Source organism: Balaenoptera musculus, chromosome 6, assembly GCF_009873245.2.
Source record: "Balaenoptera musculus isolate JJ_BM4_2016_0621 chromosome 6, mBalMus1.pri.v3, whole genome shotgun sequence".
In the NCBI taxonomy this organism is placed as follows: Eukaryota; Metazoa; Chordata; class Mammalia; order Artiodactyla; family Balaenopteridae; genus Balaenoptera; species Balaenoptera musculus.
This window is the reverse complement of record NC_045790.1, coordinates 16,053,145-16,069,857: the sequence shown is the minus strand read 5'-3', so window position 1 is coordinate 16,069,857 and position 16,713 is coordinate 16,053,145. Positions and strand designations below refer to the sequence as shown.

Below are 16,713 nucleotides of genomic sequence, written 5' to 3'. Positions count from 1 at the left end.
ATTGATTATATAGTCATAATTATCATCATCAGTTTTATTGGTGTTGCTGAGTGGGAGAGCTTGCAGTGAAACTGGCCCACAGGAGAAACACCCCCAAGGCCCTGATGCCTCCCTCTCCCCACCTAACCACCTTCTCACATTGGCCCTAACTCCCACCCTAGTTTGGAGGAACAAGAACCACCCAGGGCTAGGATCCCCTCAGGAAGGTCCCGGCCACCATCCATCTCTGATCACAGACATTGTAATGAAGGTGAAAATTATCCTTGTCTCCTTGGAGCAAAAGGATGTGACCGAACCTCTGGACAGCTCAGGAGGAGCAGGGGGTACAGAAAAGGGAATGGACATCCATTCCTCCAGAAGTTAGGGTGCCTGGGCTGACTGTATGCATGTGAGCCTCGGGCCTTTGGTACCTGCTGCAGAACTGCCTCCCCTCCCCCACCTTCGCTGCCTTCCAGAGTCACCTGCCCTCAGCATCACAGGCCTCACTTTACCCCCATTTGCTGGAGAGGAGCTCCCCTGTGCCTAAGCCAACCCAGCTGGGACCATCTCTCACATGGAGACTCTTGGTCCCGATGACTGTGCTTGGAAAAATCTAAGGGACAAGACATCCGAGGTCTGCTACTAAGAGCATGGAGGGGCGTGAGGCTGACAGCTGAGGGGGTCACCCTCCTGGGCTTTGGCAGAGTGAGTGGACTCTGCCTCTCACGCCCATTGGTCCTGAGCTGTTGACACAGTCACCCGGTTACAGTGGGTTGCTAAGCAGCTCTCTGGACATATGATGACCCACCTCTGGCAGGTGACCAGGCAGGCATATGGTGGGCTCCATTCCCCATGTGCAGAAAGCTGGGCATTCAGGGGGAGAAGTGTCTCCCAACCCTGGGGGTTGCCCTGGGGGGAGTGACAGTCAGAGTGATGTTTATCTTTCTACTGGGCAACAGAGTGCCAACATGTCTGGGAGACTCAACCCTCTTTCCCTGGCAACCTCTCCCTGGCACAGCATGAGGGCCCATTCCCCATTTGAAAAAGCAGGACAGGCATTCCCAGGACACTGTGGCTGGGGGGTCCCAAGAGATACCTGCTAAGCCAAGAGCATGTGAATGTGGTTTTAGGAGGTGGAAACCCAAACACATCACCTATGAGATTCCCTACTGTGAGGAGTGGGCATCTGAGGCTAAAGGTAAGATGTAGGGTACAGGGCCTCTGAGACTGAAGATAGGTCAGGAACCCTAATCCACAGACAGCAGGTCTCCCCAAAGATCAACCTTCTCCTCGCCCACAAAGCAGCCTTCTCTGAGCCACCCGGGTATCTCCTAGAGTCCTACAATCAAAAATAAAAAATCTTAGTTCTGTGCCAGACACACGATTCTAAGCCTTACATATATTAACACATTATAAATCTAATGCATTCAAATCTCACGTTAACCCTGTCACATAGGTAGCATGATTATCCACATTTTCCAGATGAGGAAAATGAGATACAAATAGGCGAAGGAACATGGTTGAGACCTCCAAGCTAGCAAGTGGCAGAATCAGGATTGGACAAAGTAGGTTTTATTATTTACTTTACAGAAGGAGAAGCTCAGCTTGGAGAAATCAGTCCACTTGCTTGAAATCTCACACCTAGGGCCGAGGGTGGCAGCGATGACATATTTGTCCAGCAGAGGGGGGTGGAGAGGAGACGGACTGCTGAGCTTGTCCTTGGCCCTGTTGGTTGGATTTGACCTGACCGAGGGACAGCCTCCAGTCTCAGTGGGCCCCAAGACTGTGATCTCCAGGAAGGAACACTTGGCCGTGAGTCAGCCCCAGGTGATAGAGACTAGTCACACCCAGCACCTGAACGTCATCACCATGAACTCCTGACCCCAGCACCGGCTGACTTTGGGGTGCCTACTCACTCCTCAGAGGGAGGGGAGCAGGGAGGAAGGGGGTCTGAAAGCTGATGCTGGCCCCCTGCAAGCAGCAGGGACAGACAACACAGCTCTGTTCTTAAGGAAACAGGTGCTGCTGACCATCACCATTGGATACCTGAGAGCCGTCAATGGGGTGGAAACTTTTTATTTGAAGCAAGTGAATCAGAGCATTGTCCCCAAGTGCCCCCGGGCATCCTCCTACCTGGAGGTCCCCACACAGTCTGGGCACAGGGAAGAGACTCCCCGCCCTGTGCCTTCCCTACCAGCCTAACATCTCAGAGCCCTCCATTCCCAGCGTACAGCAGAGAGCAGCAGAAGCTTGGCTGCCAGGTGCTGCTCCCACGGGACCCTCCCTCCCGCCCCCCTGCGGCACTCAGCTTGCACTGAAAGGCAGTGCTCCTGGGGTGTGCCTCTGTGGTTTGGAGGGGCGCCAGGGCCCCCAGGATGCTCTTCAGCCCAGTTCCACTCCTGGCACCTGCCCAGATGCCTCAGGTGCTTGCAGCATCCCTGGCTTGGCCAGCCCTTGGACGCACCCAAAGGAGCCAACACAGTGCAGGGTCCATATCCCAATGGTGGGGCTGAACCAGGGGGTGGTCTGAGGCTGGGGCAGCTAAGGAAAGAAAAGCAGAAAGGCTTTCATCTGGGTGGTCTCCTGTTCACCAGTGAGCTGGATTCAGGGTCAGAGAAGGAAACTCCAGTGAGCACTGAGACAGCGCTGGGAAGACGGCAGGGTCTGCTGGAGCTGTTGTTATTGCTTCGGGCAGAGGGGCTTTGCCCCCAGGAGGTCAAGCTGGTGCCCAGAGGTTGGCACCACCATTCCAATCGTTTTCAGCTGCAGGGTGGGCACACCAGGGGTGAGCAGAGGAGGGTGGGTACTCTGTGCCCCTCCAGGAAGAGAGGCAAGGTCATGGAGGGGACCCACTTTAGGCAGCGCTGAATCTGCATGTGTGCACGTGGAGATGGGAGTGTAGACAGGTGTGTGTGCGTGTAACTGAGGGAGTCTGTCCGTGTCCACGTGTGCGTGCAGAAGGCAGGTAGCGTGGGTGAGCGCACCCGGCAGTACGAAGGACGTGGCCATGGGCTGCAATGCGGAGCATGAGCAGGTAAACAGACACCTGGAGCACCAACAGGAAAGACCAGAGGGTCAGAAGGATAAGCTGAAGAACAGGAGGGAGCGGTTCAGCCTCCAGCGCCCCCAGGACCCCTCCCTGGGCCAGAGCATGTGGAAGGCAGCAGAGCAAGGGAGGCTGCACATGTGGTGTGGGGTGAACCGGCGTCCACATATGGGAGGGCACCAGGGGCTGGGCTGTCTGGTGCGTATACAAGACGTCATGCTGATTACAGTGAAAATTAAGTGGCATCCCTGGGCTAGAGTCCACGGTACGGTCCACGCTCACCGGGGGGATGTGTACGTGAGGGCACGTATGCAGGCTGGCTAAATGTGTCCACACAGGCAAACATGCTGCTCACCTGGAGGCTCCACCCAGCCTCCAGGGCTGCCCGAGGAACCCAGAGGCCTCGGACCCCCTCTAGGCACTGAGATCCACCACCACGTGTCGGTACACGAGTGTCTGTCCCTTGAAGCTGGGGGCCAGGAGCAGCTGGGCGTCCCCAGCAGGCATGTAGCAGAAGGCCCGAGGGGCCTGCACCGCCAGCTCCTGGAACCGCACAAACTTCTGCCGCCCCTCATCCCACTGGTAGATCTGTGTGAAGGAGAAGTCGCTGCCCAGCGCCAGGTAGCGGCGGCCACCCACCAGGAAGGGCTGCAGGGCCAGCGAGCCCCTGGAGGGCAGCGCCTGCACCTCGGAGAAGCGGGTGCCCTCCCAGCGCAGGATCTTGGAGTCGCCGATGTAGCGGCTGAGGCACAGGTAGCTGTCGCGGCCTGCGCGGAAGTGTTTCACAGCCTGGGCATCAGGCACCTGGGTCACCTCGCCCTGGGCCACAAACTGCTTCTGGGTGCGACTCCACTGATAGATGACGGGGGCCTGGGAGCTGCTGGACACGATCAGGCGTGGCTTGCCCTCGCCGTCTACAAATTCCAGGTCAGTGTCACGGTGCCAGGCATGCAGGGCCTGGTGGGAGTAGAAGCCGTTCTGGTGCCAGCGGTAGAGGCTGGTGGCCCCCGCCTTGGAGCTGTCAGCCACGGCAAAGTACCAGTCGCCATCGATGCGGAAGGCCTCGAGGTCATTGGGCTTGCGCACGCGCTGAGGGTCGATGTCCTGCAGCTTGGTGAAGCGCGTGGTGTTGGGGTCCCAGTGGTAAATGTAAGAGCCACCAAACAACTGGGCCACCACCACATACAGCTGGCTGTCCACCACCATCGGCTTGCAGTGCACTGCAGAGGGGGCTGCAGGATGGAGGGAAACGAGTCAGGCAGCGTCAGGGGGCCCGCAAGCCCCTGCCCCACGCCACACCCTCAGAAAAGAGGGTTGGTCCCTTCCAACGGTGGGCGAAGACTAAAGGTCTTTGCTACAGTATTCTCTCCCCGCTGAATATCCACTGGGTGCTCAATGCTTTCTAATTGTCTCACAGCTAATAATCAATCTCAGCATCACCCTCCCTTTGCTCTTGACCCCAAGGTTCAAATACAAGCTGACACTGAGCACAAAGTAAGTGCTGCTAGATATCGACCGATTGTGTAACCGTCATGTCCATTATTGAACTTTTATTGTGTATAGTCACTGTGCTAAGTGTGAACACATTGCCTCAATGAATCATGCTGAAATACACCCTATTATTTTGTAATTTCACACAGGAAGTAATTGAGGCTTGGAGTCTTAGTGACTTGCCCTAAGCTACCCCACTGGCGAATGTCCAGGCAGGGGAAGGAGAAAGAGTTTGAACACAGCCACAGCTGGTGACAAAGCCTAGGTAAACAGAGCCTTGGAGCCTTGTGTATGAAAACACAATCCCCCAAGAGCTCCCACTTGTGAGAGGGCTTTTATGTACGAGAACATCTGCATCACAACCAGATTGCCCGGACCCCTTCTCAGGCACCGGAGTCATGTGTGGACACACTCTCGCCTCTCCTGGTGTCCCCAGTCATCGCCCCTCCTCTCCTGCTTGCCAGCGCTGCTTCACCACCCTCCTCCTCCTCGTGACCCCACCTGTTTCCCAAGGGAAGCCTGTGCTGAGCCTCAGCCTCTGGCAGTCACTGCCCTGAGTCCTTTCCACAGCCTTGGTCTGTGCACCCAGATGCTGATGACTCCCCCAGCTCCTGAGCAGCAGCTTAGACCCTCCTTCCCCCGACATCCACAAGCATCTCAAACTCTGGCTGGCCGAGACTGAGCTCTGTATCTACCCCAAAACCTGTGTTCTTGATTTCAATTTGTGGCTCTGCCCAGTCACCCCATCCTGAATCCTGGGAGCCATCCCCAACACTGCCGCCCTCTCCCTCACCCACTGCTGACCAGTCCCTAAGTCCTGTCAACCCTCCCTTCTGCTTTCTAATACAGTGTGTGTAAGATTGGTATTATTTCTTCCTTAAACGTTTGATGGAATTCACCATCTGGCCCTGGAGTCTTCTTTGGGAGAAGGGTTTTTTATGTAACGACTTCAAGTTCTTTCATAGATACAGGGCAATATAAACTTTCCATTTCCTCTTGTGTCAGTTCAATCCCCCCTTATTCTACCTCTCTATCCACACTGCTGCTGTCTCAGTCCAGGCTCCAGCTGAACCCCTCCTGGTGTGCCCACCTGTCTTGCTTCATGCCTAGCACTCTCCACACTGCTTACAGAGGGAATTTTCCAAAATACAGATTGGATTGATTCATACACTCTGCTCAGAACCTGTCAATGGTCTGGTCCTCATCTCTCTCTCGGGTCTCGTCTGCCACTCTCCACCTTGAACATTATGCTGTCATCCTGCGAGCTGCTAATTGTTTACACGTGCATACTCTCACATGCTAAGCTGCTGCACACCTTCTTGACTTTGCTCATGCCGTTCCCTCTGCCAGAATACCCTTCCCACAATTTTTCTCCTAGCTAAGTCTCCCTCAGCCTTCGAGACTCAGCTTAAACTCAGTGGATCCCAAACTGAGCTCACTAGCCACTCCTGTATCTTCCTTAGTTCTCTGGCACCATCCAGTTACTTAAGCCAGGATCCTGGACATCACTCCTCCCTCTCCCTTATCCTTCAAGATTCAGCGTAGGCATCCCCTCCACCAGGAAGCCTTCCTTGATTGCCCAGGATAGGCCTCTCCTTTGTGCTCCCAGAGCATTGTGGTCATATCTTCCTCCTAACACCTACGTATTATGTGGATGTTATGTGTGTATGTATCAGCCTCCCCCCAAAGACTAGAAAGTTCTTATGTGCAGAGACCATGTTTCATCTATCCTTCTACCTATAGGAACTCAATGAAGAGGAACAATGGAGCCCACCCCACCATAAGGACCACCGCAACCAGGCCAGGCGCAGATACCTGGGATTCTATCATAGTCTCGAAGCTGCCTTTCAACATAGTCCCACTTGAGGATGGTGCAAGCGCTGGCTCCTGGCTGGGCCAAAGCCAAATAGAGGTCACTGGAGTAAAGGAAGGGCTCGGCCGACACCGCTGGGAAGGACAGGGTCTGGTACAGCACGAAATCTGCAGGGATGGGTCGGGGGGGTGGTGGTGGTGGTTAGGGAGAAGGGTAAGAGCTTTCTGGGTGGTAAGAGTTACTCGACTGGCAAGGCAGGGTGCTGGGAGCTTCCCTGGGGAGGCCCAGCCTGATGCCCGAGGTGGGGCACCTTCTTCCTACCTGTGGTGATGCAGTCGAACTCCCGCAGTGGCAGATCCTGCACCTTGTGCTCTTGGAAGCGGGGCGGGCTGGCGCAGTAGATGGGCGCCACCGTGGTGTTGGTGTGTGCCAGCCACTCCACCAGCCACTTCACCTTGCAGTCACAGTTGAGCGAGTTGCCCCGCAGGTCCCTGGATCATGAGGGTAATGGAGGGGACACAGAGAGGGACAGGCTCCCAGCTGCTCTGCCCACCCAGGCCATCTAGGTTTTCAGAAGTAGATATTGTCAAGGCTGCTGTTGGTTGCTCATGTGGCATCTTTGTGCCAGTTAGGAAGATGTTCCCCTTGGGGTGGGTGCAGCCCCGTGGACACGTGCTTGGCCAGCAGAGTGGGGGCTGAGTTTCATCCCCTACTTGCCTCCTTGGCCAGGTGCCTTTTGCAGTGTATGACCTGCACAACTATCTGTTGCATCCCAATTCCTCCAAACCTTCCATAATCCAGGGCTTTTGTTTTCCTGTAGAAATACTGATCAACGACTGCGGCTATGCTATCAGACTTTAACGTAGATTCAAATCAAACATAGATTTTAAAAGCGCATGTTTTAAAAGACATATATACATAACATCTCGTGTGCATTTTAAGAGGGCCCACAGATGCCTTGAAGAACCCCAACTTGAAAGGCTACCAATCTATATATAACTCAACCTAGCCTTCTCCCCGCCCCAAACCCAAACCCTCCCAGCCTGTCAAGACCTTATGATCTTCCCAATTCTGGCTCCCACACCCCTCCCTCCAGGGACGTGTCCCTCTGTGCCATTGTCAAAAGAAGTAGGACTCAGGCCTTACAAGTCACTCAGGATGTCCAGGGGCCGAAAGATGTCTCTAGGCAGTGTCTGCAGGTTATTGTTGGCCAGTGAGCTGCAAGAGAGACCCCTGGGTCATCTGAAGATCGTGACCGAAGCCAAAGGCCACAGGAGACAGGGGGCTTTGGTCTGGTGTATGAGTGTGATGTACTCACAGGTGTGTCAAAGACTTGAGTCCTCTGAAGGTAAACTTGGAAAGTGCCCAGATGTCATTGTTCTCAATGAAGCTGGAGAAAATAAGAACTTGTCTCAGCCACCAGTCGGGATCCCAGACCCTCAACCAGCTACTTCCCATGCCCCACCTAGATTCCAGCCCATGACCCTAAGACAGGCTTCCATTCTGAATCTGGCAACATTAAGTCTGTGGTGACAGGGCATCCAGGCGGGATGGTTTAGGCAGAGGGATGGATGAAATGACCTTCTGCTTGGGTCCTGCAGTCAGAGGATTCAAGGGCTCTCACCCCCTCACCTCCCCCCAGCCCTCCTCACTCCCCCTCCCCCTCAGCCCTCCTCCCTTCCACTTCCCAATTCCCCTTTCCTTCCCACGCACAGGTACTGCAGGTGAGACAGTCCTGTGAAGGCATTGTCTCCAATCAGTGTAAACTTGTTGGAATTGAGTAACCTGCAGAGACAAAGGTGGATTAGAGCTTCCAGTGGCACACCTGCCATGCCAGCCCCCAGCCGGCTGCCTCACCCCCGGGCCATGCCTCCCACCCTTGGGACCCCAGCAGAGAACCCCAGAGCAGCCTGGGCGGCAGGTCCAGGCAGGAGCCTGCTCTGGTCCCAGAAGCTCCCAGGGTCCCTATTTACTCCTAGGGTAAGAGCAGCCAGGGGCGGATCTCTCTTGTCAAGCTGGGTCCTTCCCCACTGCTCTGTCTCCCACCCTCACCCCAGCTCTCTCCAGTCCCTCCCAGATGGATGGTAAGTTTGAGGATAACCACATATATTCTCTCCTGCAACTGGGGCTTCAAACATAAACAGCCCCTTTTAGAATTCCAGACCCTCCCGTCTTCCCTCCCTTTCAGTCCCCAGCTTTTTCTTCAGAACCTGATCCCTGGGGTCACTTGTCTCTAAGATGAGCTCTCTTCCCTGCAGTGTCCATCCTCTGGCACCAGCCTAAATTACTGCACCCAATTCTTTGGGATCTGCAGAGGAGGAAAGTCCATTCCTAACTGGGTCCCAAATACCCGCTTCTTTGCTTTTGTGGGCAACCCCCATCTTCCTTCCCCAAAACTGCTGCTCCCTGCACCCCTCCTGACTCCCCGCTGTTTCACTGTTTGTGGCTCTCCCATTGGAGAGAAAGTAAGGGACGCCTGCCTCCTAACCTCCAAAGGCTACTCACAACCTCTCCCCTCTCCCCAGTCCAGGATCTGTCCCCTTCCCCCGCCCGCCCCCCCCCGCTTCCCCGGCCTCCTTCAGCAAGGCTCTGTCCATACAGGAACTGCAGCAGTGGCAGGTGGGAAAATGCTCCATCCTGGATCTCCGAAAAGGCAGCATTCACCAGCGTCCTGCAGGGGACACTTGAGTCAGTACTGAGGGGCGTATGCAGGGACTCTGCTGGGGTGGCAGGAGGTGGACAGGGCAGTGGTTTCTGCATACCCTCGCCCTGGAAACTCCCCATGTCACCTGGCTCCTCCCCCAACTTGAGGCTGTCTTTCCCTTCTCACAAGCTCACTGCCTGCCTTCCTCATCATCCTCCCCTACTGCCTCTCTGAGCACTAAGGACCTCAGCCCAAAGAAGGTTCCATTACCCACACCTTCTCCATCATCCAGACACCCACCGTGTGCTGGGTGCTGTTGAGGGATGGGGCACTGGGATGGGGGTGGTGGATTAGCATCTTGCTCTCAAGGACCACACAGACTGTCTAGTCCCTGAGGCCGCTTGCTGCAAGTGACAGGCTGGCTGGCCCCGTGCAGAGTGGCTGGCGAGACCAGTGGCAGCCATCTGCCCATGCCAGGGCACTGTAGGAGTGTATCTCACTTCCACCCCTCCCCCTGCTGCCACCCTTCCCCCACAAGAAGCCTTCTGTCCTTGGTGTGACATCACAGGCAGGGGCCCCCATGCTCATGTAAACAACCCTCTCCCTCCAGAGCCCTGCACACAGTAGGTCACATTGATGCCGATGGTGGTGATGATTCATTCTTGGCCATAAACACCAGCTTTCTCAGCCACCGCTGCTGAGCCTGCATGACTGCAGAACTCCCAGCCAGGGCTGATGCCTTGAATCTCCAGTCCTGAGGACGCCCTGGAGCCCTCCTGGTCCCCACACTTTGTAGAGGTGGAGCAGGGGTTCTCCCCACCCGCTCCCAGAGCAGGTTTTTGCCTTCCTCTGCTCTCAAGCTCTCCCACCCCACCCCACCCCAGACCAGAGCACTCACAGAGAGATGACCTCGGAGGGCAGGTTCCTGGGCACTGCCTTAGAGTCCACGCAGAAGGCGGTGTCCCTGGTGCAGGAGCAGCTGGGCGGGCACGGGGGCGTCTTGGGGGGCCTCTTGGCGCCGACTTGCAGCATTAGGCAGAGGCCCAGCGTGGACAGCGCCAGCAGCCCGAGCCCCGAGCCCAGCCTGGCCCGCAGCCCCGCCATGCTGCCTGAGAGCTCCCGCCCCACCGCTCTCGGCCACCCCGCGCGGGCGCCACAGGCAGCCGCTGCCGCAGCTAGGGCCGCAGCTGCCCGCTGCGGAGAGCGACTCCTCGGGCCCTCGGGCGCCGGCTGCCGTCCCCTCCCCTGCTCGCTCCCGCGAGCCGAGCCCTCGGAGAGATGCAGAGACGCGCGGAGCCCGGAGCGAGCCGAGGGCTGACCGGCTGGGAGTACGCGGACTGCGGCGGGCGGCGGGGGCGCGCTGGGCGGAGGGGGGAGTCCCGGGCGGGGAGTAGCCACTGAAAGGAGTGGTTGCGGCCCTGGCCGCTGCACACCCTGCGGGCGGTCTCTGGGGCCATCTGCTCGTGGCTGTGCGTGAGTGCGTGTGTGCGAGGTCTCCTTGTGCATCCTGCACGCGTGCACACCTGTCTCTGCACGGGCACAGGCACATATTCCTCCGGGCAGGCATTTCTGCGCTACGTATAGATCCATGAACCTCTGTGTACCTGTGCGTATGTCTTGGCGCTCAGCGGCCTCTAAGCAGAGTTCATGGGCATGTCATGTGTCATAAGTGACATGTGTGTATCTGTGTTCACGTCTCCACAGGCTAGTAAACAGAATGTGCCTTTGTGTCTGTGGGAGCTGAAAGGGGAAATATCACTGGAGTTGGAATGGGAATGTGTGGAATTCCAGAACATTCCTCACTAAATAGCCACAGCCTGTTGGAGCTGGAAACGGCCTTGGACGTTTCCAGTCCAGCCCTTTGTTTAACAAATGAGGAAACTGAAGCCCACATCAAGAGGAAAGCAGCCAAGCTTGATATCACATCTACTACGTGTTGTGTACTCTACTTACTTAATCGCCTCAACCTTCTGAGGTCTTTGATATTAATCCCCTTCTACAGATAAGAAAAGTGAGGCCCGTAGTACCCGAAGAAGAAAGTGACAGAGCAGGGATTTAAATCCACTGTGCCCAACTCCAAAGTCCACAGCCGTTCTTCTACACCAGGGGTTTTCAAAGTCCGGTCCAGGGAGCCCAGAGGCCCTTGAGAACCTTCCAGGGAGCCTTTGAGGTCAAAACAGTTTTCCTAACAATGTTAAGACATTATTTGCCCTTTTCACTTTCATGCTCTTATAGAAGTACCCTGGAATTTTCCAGAGGTATCTTCTATTAAACTGAATTAACAAAATTAAAGAAATTTCCAAAAATGTAAAGCCATGACACTCTGCTCCCTAATATTTTTGCTTTGTAAAATAGTTAATCTCATTAAGAAATTGTATGTTATGTATGTTATAACATAGAATGGGTTTATTATTGCTATTTTAATTAAATTAATTCATATTTTAAAATTTCTCAGTAAATATCAATATGGTAAATATCAATAGGTATAACCCACATAAACAAAAGCACTTTGGGGTCCTCGCTACCTTTTTAAGAGTGTTAAGGGGTCCTGCAGCCAAAAAGTTTGAGAACTGCTGCTCTATACTACGTTATTTCCCAGGGGTGTGGAGGGGGTGTTTGATTGTCCCAAGAGCTCACAGGTACAGTCAAGTGGCTGGGCTGCCAGTCCAGTGCTCTTTCCATCAGTCCAGGAAACCGAGATCGCTAGGTATAAGATGCTTCCCCAGCTGTCCCCAGCCTCTGCTAGCAGGGGATTCTCTGGTCTGAGCTTAAGTCCATGTTCTCCCAGCCAGGGATGCCCCTGACCTTGGATGTTCACTTGCTACTGCCCATCCAGCTGCCCTCCCCATGCCAGCTTGTGGGAAGACGAGCAGTGGGGGTGGGGAGAGTGGCTGGGGCAGCTGGGCAACCATCCCCACCCGTCCCTGGCACGGCTCTGCCCAGCACACAAAGGGCAGAGTGAATCTTGTTCATCCCCTGCGGCTGAGGGGCTGGAAGGAGGAAAAGGGGAGGCACAAACAGGAGTGGCTGCCATGGGGTTCTCCATCACCCACATTCTCAGAGAGGTTTAACTCAGAGACAGACAGAAAGGGGGAGTCTGGGTCCTATTCTTTTCTCTCTGTTTTTTTTAAAGATTTATTTATTATTTATTTATTTATTTTTATTTTTGGCTGCGTTGGGTCTTAGTTGCAGCACGCGGGATGGTCGTTGAGGCACGCGGGATCTTTCGTTACGGTGCGTGGGCTCTTCGTTGCGGCGCACGGGCTTCTCTCTAGTTGTGGCGTGCAGGTTTTCTCTTCTCTAGTGTGGCACACAGGCTCCAGGGCTCGTGGGCTCTATTGTGGTGTGCTGGTTCCAGAGCACGTGGGCTCTGTAGTTTGTGGCACACGGGCTCTCTAGTTGAGGCGCACGAGCTCAGTAGTTGTGGCACAGGCTTAGTTGCCCTGTGGCATGTGGGATCTTAGTTCCCTGACCAGGGATCGAACCCGCATCCCCTGCATTGGAAGGTGGATTCCTTTTTTTTTTTTTTTTATAGGTTACTATTTTTTTTTATATAATTTTTTTATAAGCAGATATTCATTTTTAATTATTATTTATTTATTTATTTATTTTTGGCTGTGTTGGGTCTTCGTTTCTGTGCAAGGGCTTTCTCTAGTTGCGGCGAGCGGGGGCCATTCTTCATCGCGGTGCGCGGGCCTCTCACTATCGCGGCCTCTCTCGTTGCGGAGCACAGGCTCCAGACGCGCAGGCTCAGTAGTTGTGGCTCACGGGCCTAGTTGCTCCGCGGCATGTGGGATCCTCCCAGACCAGGGCTCGAACCCGTGTCCCCTGCATTGGCAGGCAGATTCTCAACCACTGTGCCACCAGGGAAGCCCCAGAAGGCGGATTCTTTACCACTGGACCACCAGGGAAGTCCCTGGTCCTATCCTTTTTTTCTTTCTTTTTTTTCTTTTTTTTTTTTAAAGAATACTCTCCAGTCCTAAAGATCCACAAATTTTGCTTCCAATTTCTGACCATGTAAAAAATTATTTATTTATTTGGCTGTGTCGGGTCTTAGTTGCGGCATGCGGGATCTTCGTCGTGGCATACGGAATCTTTTGTTGGGAAGGAATCTTTCCTTGTGATGCGCGGGCTCTTTGGTGCAGCACGAGGGCTTCTCTCTAGTTGAGGCATGAGGGCTCCAGAGTGCATGGGCTCAGTAGTTGCGGCACGCAGGCCAGGCATGTGGGATCTTAGTTCCCCAACCAGGTATCGAACCCGTGTCCCCTGCATTGGAAGGTGGATTCTTAACCACTGGACCACCAGGAAAGTCTCTGTCTGGGTCCTATTCTTAGCTACTGAGAAGAGGTGCCCTGGCGGTGAAGTAGATGATGATAGTCATGAAGACTGGACTTTCACATCGTGATGTCATTGGATCCTCACAACAGCTTGGAGAGGGGACAGGACAGGCTGTATTAGACCCATTTTGCAGATGAACACACTAAAGCCAAGAAAAGCAGAATGACTTATTCAAAGTCCCAGAGCTGAGCTGGCCAGTGAAGCACTGAGGACATACTGAAGGAATAAACTACTGACCTCCCACCAGGAGCCCCCTCATGTTTGGTGACAGTCTTATTATCATTGAATAGAGTTACATGTTAGCTGCATGCGTGCTCCTTGCCCTGAGGGAAGCCTCAGGAAAGCACGGTCTCAGGGCTGGTCCCAGGGCCGGCAGGCTTTTTGGGAAGAAAGGCAACCAAAAACACCCATGTAGCTGATGGGGCCAGCAGTGCCTGCTAAGTGGCAGATGCAAGTGCATCAGGAAGGCTGGGCGATCTTGGAGGAGGGAGGGGGCACCGTAGGCTGGGGTGGTGAGCACAGAAGGGGTGTCATTGGTTCTTGCCTGGCCTTTTAGGGTGGGTGGTATTCAGAGAAGTAAAGAGGCGTTGAAGGTGCGTTTTCCGGGAAGGAGAAATGGCCTAAGTAAAGGCCAAAAATGTGAAAAGCCTGCAGCAGAGGGCTGGTGTGGGGGAACGAGGTGACAGCCATGCATGCCCAGCGAAAGGTCCCGCCCCCGTTCCTGAGAAGGAAGACAATAATCCCAAAACCTCTACCAGGTCAGTGCCAGCATCTGAACTTCCCTTATGAAACTTGAGATCACCCTTCCTTCCCCAACCTCCAAATAGGCAAAAACAAGTTTAAAAAGAAAGAAGAAAGAAAAAAACAAAGTTGTAAGAACCACAGTCTAAGGGCAGGCTGCAGGGGAGACTGAGGACCCAAGGGAGCAGAGGCTTCTTTCCAAGAAAGAGATCCCTTTCCCAGCAGCCAGGGATGATGGCAAGCCCTAAGCACAGCACCTGCTCAGAACAAGCCCCACAGCTGGACTATGCGCCCCCTGCCCCAGATGCCCACAGGGACCCCCGAGATGCTTGCCATTCTCCTTGGTTCTCCCGCTGGCCCGCTGCCCACCTGGCTCAGGTCCAGTATGCGTGAGTCAGCCAATCAGTTCCAGTGTTGCCAGGACAACCGGGGGCGGGAGTGGGGGCCCTGGGGCGGGCAGGGGTGGGCCCTGCAGGCAGGCTGTCTCCTGCATCTGGCACCTGCACGCAGCTGAAGCTGCACACAGTCGAGAGGAGGATGCTTCTTCCCCCCTTCTCCCTGGAGCCCCCTCCCCCTCTTTCACTCCTCCTAGGACACTTGCTGCTAGAGGCTTAGGCAAATATTTAAAGTGGCAGCTGGGGGGTGAGTAGGGTGGGGGGAACAAACACTTCTGTCTCTCTCTCCTTCTCCGAGCTTCTCGGGGCTCTCAGCTCAGATGCCATGCCATTGTGCAACCTGGAGGCCGAAGGCTCTCTAGCTGGAGAGGGGGTCCTTGTGGGGACACGGGAGCCTGCCAGGGCTGGAGAGTTGGGGACCAGCTCATGACTGAAGGGCAGGGCCAAGGTGCGAGGGGGCCCCAGCAAGGGACAGGAATTGGGGTGAAGTGTTGGAGTTCAAGTACAAGGAGGACAGGGGGTGAGGCCAAGAGAGGAGTGAGGTGTGGGGCTCTGACTTACACTCGCGTGAACGTTTAGAGGTGGAGGCGTTGTAGGGACCACCTGGCCCAGCAAGTGGTGGGAGCCCAAGAGAAAGGATGCAGCCATTAGTCGATGTGGTTTAGTACAACAAAGCAACAGAGATGGCTTTGGGCAAAGAGGCAGGAAAGAGGTAGAGAGGAGAAGAAGATCCAGAAATTGGTTCACATCTGGGTGAGTAGCATTCTCAGGGCAAATATAGGATCAGAGGATATACAAAGAAGAGTGTTGAGAGGGTAGGGTGCGAGGCAGCACCAAGCAGGTGGGCTGATTCAGGGACGAGGAGATGGGGACCCCATCAGTCACCACCCCCAGCCCTGTGCAAGGCTGTCTGGCACTAAGTGTCAGGCATGGAACTGCTATCATAAGCCTCCAGCTTGATCTCTGAAAATTGGTTTGCTATTCACTTGATACAGAAAACCCCGCAGAATCATGCAAATCCAGAAGTTCAAATCTTCGTGTTCATTTTAGGAACATTTGTGAAACTGCTCAGGCTATCGAGGGTATGCATATCCAAAAAGCCACCAAGTATTTGAATGATGTCACTTTGCAGAAGCAATGTGAGCTGTTCCCTTGTTACAATTGTGGAGCTGGTAGGTGTGCTCAGGCCAAACACACCTTGTTACAATTTTGGGGCTAGACATAGGGTCGGCGGTCCAAAAAGAGTGTGGAATTTTGCTGCACATGCTTAAAAATGCAGAGAGTGATGCTGAACTGAAGGGTTTAGATGTGGATTCTCTGGTCATCAAGTACATGCAGGTGAATAAGCCCCCACGATGCAGCACAGAACTTCACAGAGCTCACGGTCGGATTAACCTCTATAGGACTCCCCCTGCCACATGGAGATGATCCTCCCTAAAAAAAAGGGCAGATTGTTCCTAAACCCGAAGAGGAGGTTGCACAGAAGAGAAAGCTGTCCCAGAAGAAACTGAAGAAGCAAAAACATACGGTCTGGAAATAAATTCAGCATAAAATAAATGCAAATAAAAGTAAAAGCAGGTTAGAAAAAAAAAAAAAAGCCTTCAGCTTACAAACAAGCCTATGACAAAGAAAGAAAAACTGTGTGTCAGTAAGCATTTATAACCAGAGGGGACAGTGTTCAGAATCTGGGCAAGAATGACTGGGGGCATGTCTGAGGTTAGGTACGAAATGTGTGGGAGGAGGTGAGGCAGATACTCGAAGTGAAAATCTGATGCTCTCAGAGAATTGATGAACCATTTATGAACGCCCACTCTGATGCCAAAGCACCCCGTGCTTTTAGTACAGTCCCTGCGGGTCCACAGGGGCTCCCCTTCCTGGAGCTCAGCCCTATGCTTAGGGGAAAATTCTGTTGGGAAATGTGGTGGACCCATTGGGTCAGACCCTTGGTTGCCTAAGAGGTTCAGCCTGGGAGAAGAACAGGAAAAGCCAAAGGACTGCGGGGGCAGGTGCCAGCAAGAATGGCAGGCATGCCAGCAAGACACCCACGGTGAGAGGTGTAGATTGCCCAAGGGCAGGTTTGCTCACCTTACCCAGCTTTGCTCTTGCTGGGGCCAAGAGGACTCATGTTCCGGCGCCAAGGGCCCTTAGGCACTCTTGCAGCTAGCTTATTGGGGCCTCGGCTCTGGAGGACCAGGAACAAACAGGCTTCAAAGCTGAGGGCTTGGCTGGCAGACAGGGGCTGGGTCTTTCACCTCTGTCCCCTCTC

The 16,713-nt window shown here is 54.3% G+C and overlaps 1 protein-coding gene across 2 annotated transcripts; it reads right to left on the bottom strand.

Moving 5' to 3' along the window:
* Positions 1 to 1,535: 1,535 nt before the first annotated feature.
* Positions 1,536 to 10,317, bottom strand: LGI3 (leucine rich repeat LGI family member 3). Of its 2 annotated transcripts, XM_036856720.1 has the most exons (8): positions 9,872 to 10,317; positions 8,929 to 9,000; positions 8,043 to 8,114; positions 7,648 to 7,719; positions 7,476 to 7,547; positions 6,651 to 6,820; positions 6,332 to 6,496; positions 1,536 to 4,257 (listed from the first exon to the last, which is right to left on the bottom strand). In XM_036856720.1, exons 1-8 carry the CDS (start codon positions 10,075 to 10,077, stop codon positions 3,440 to 3,442), a joined length of 1,647 nt encoding a protein of 548 aa, XP_036712615.1. In that variant the 5' UTR covers positions 10,078 to 10,317; the 3' UTR covers positions 1,536 to 3,439. The 2 variants fall into 2 exon arrangements, with proteins under 2 accessions (XP_036712615.1, XP_036712616.1); XM_036856721.1 differs by lacking the exon at positions 6,332 to 6,496.
* Between the last annotated feature and the right edge of the window lie 6,396 nt (positions 10,318 to 16,713).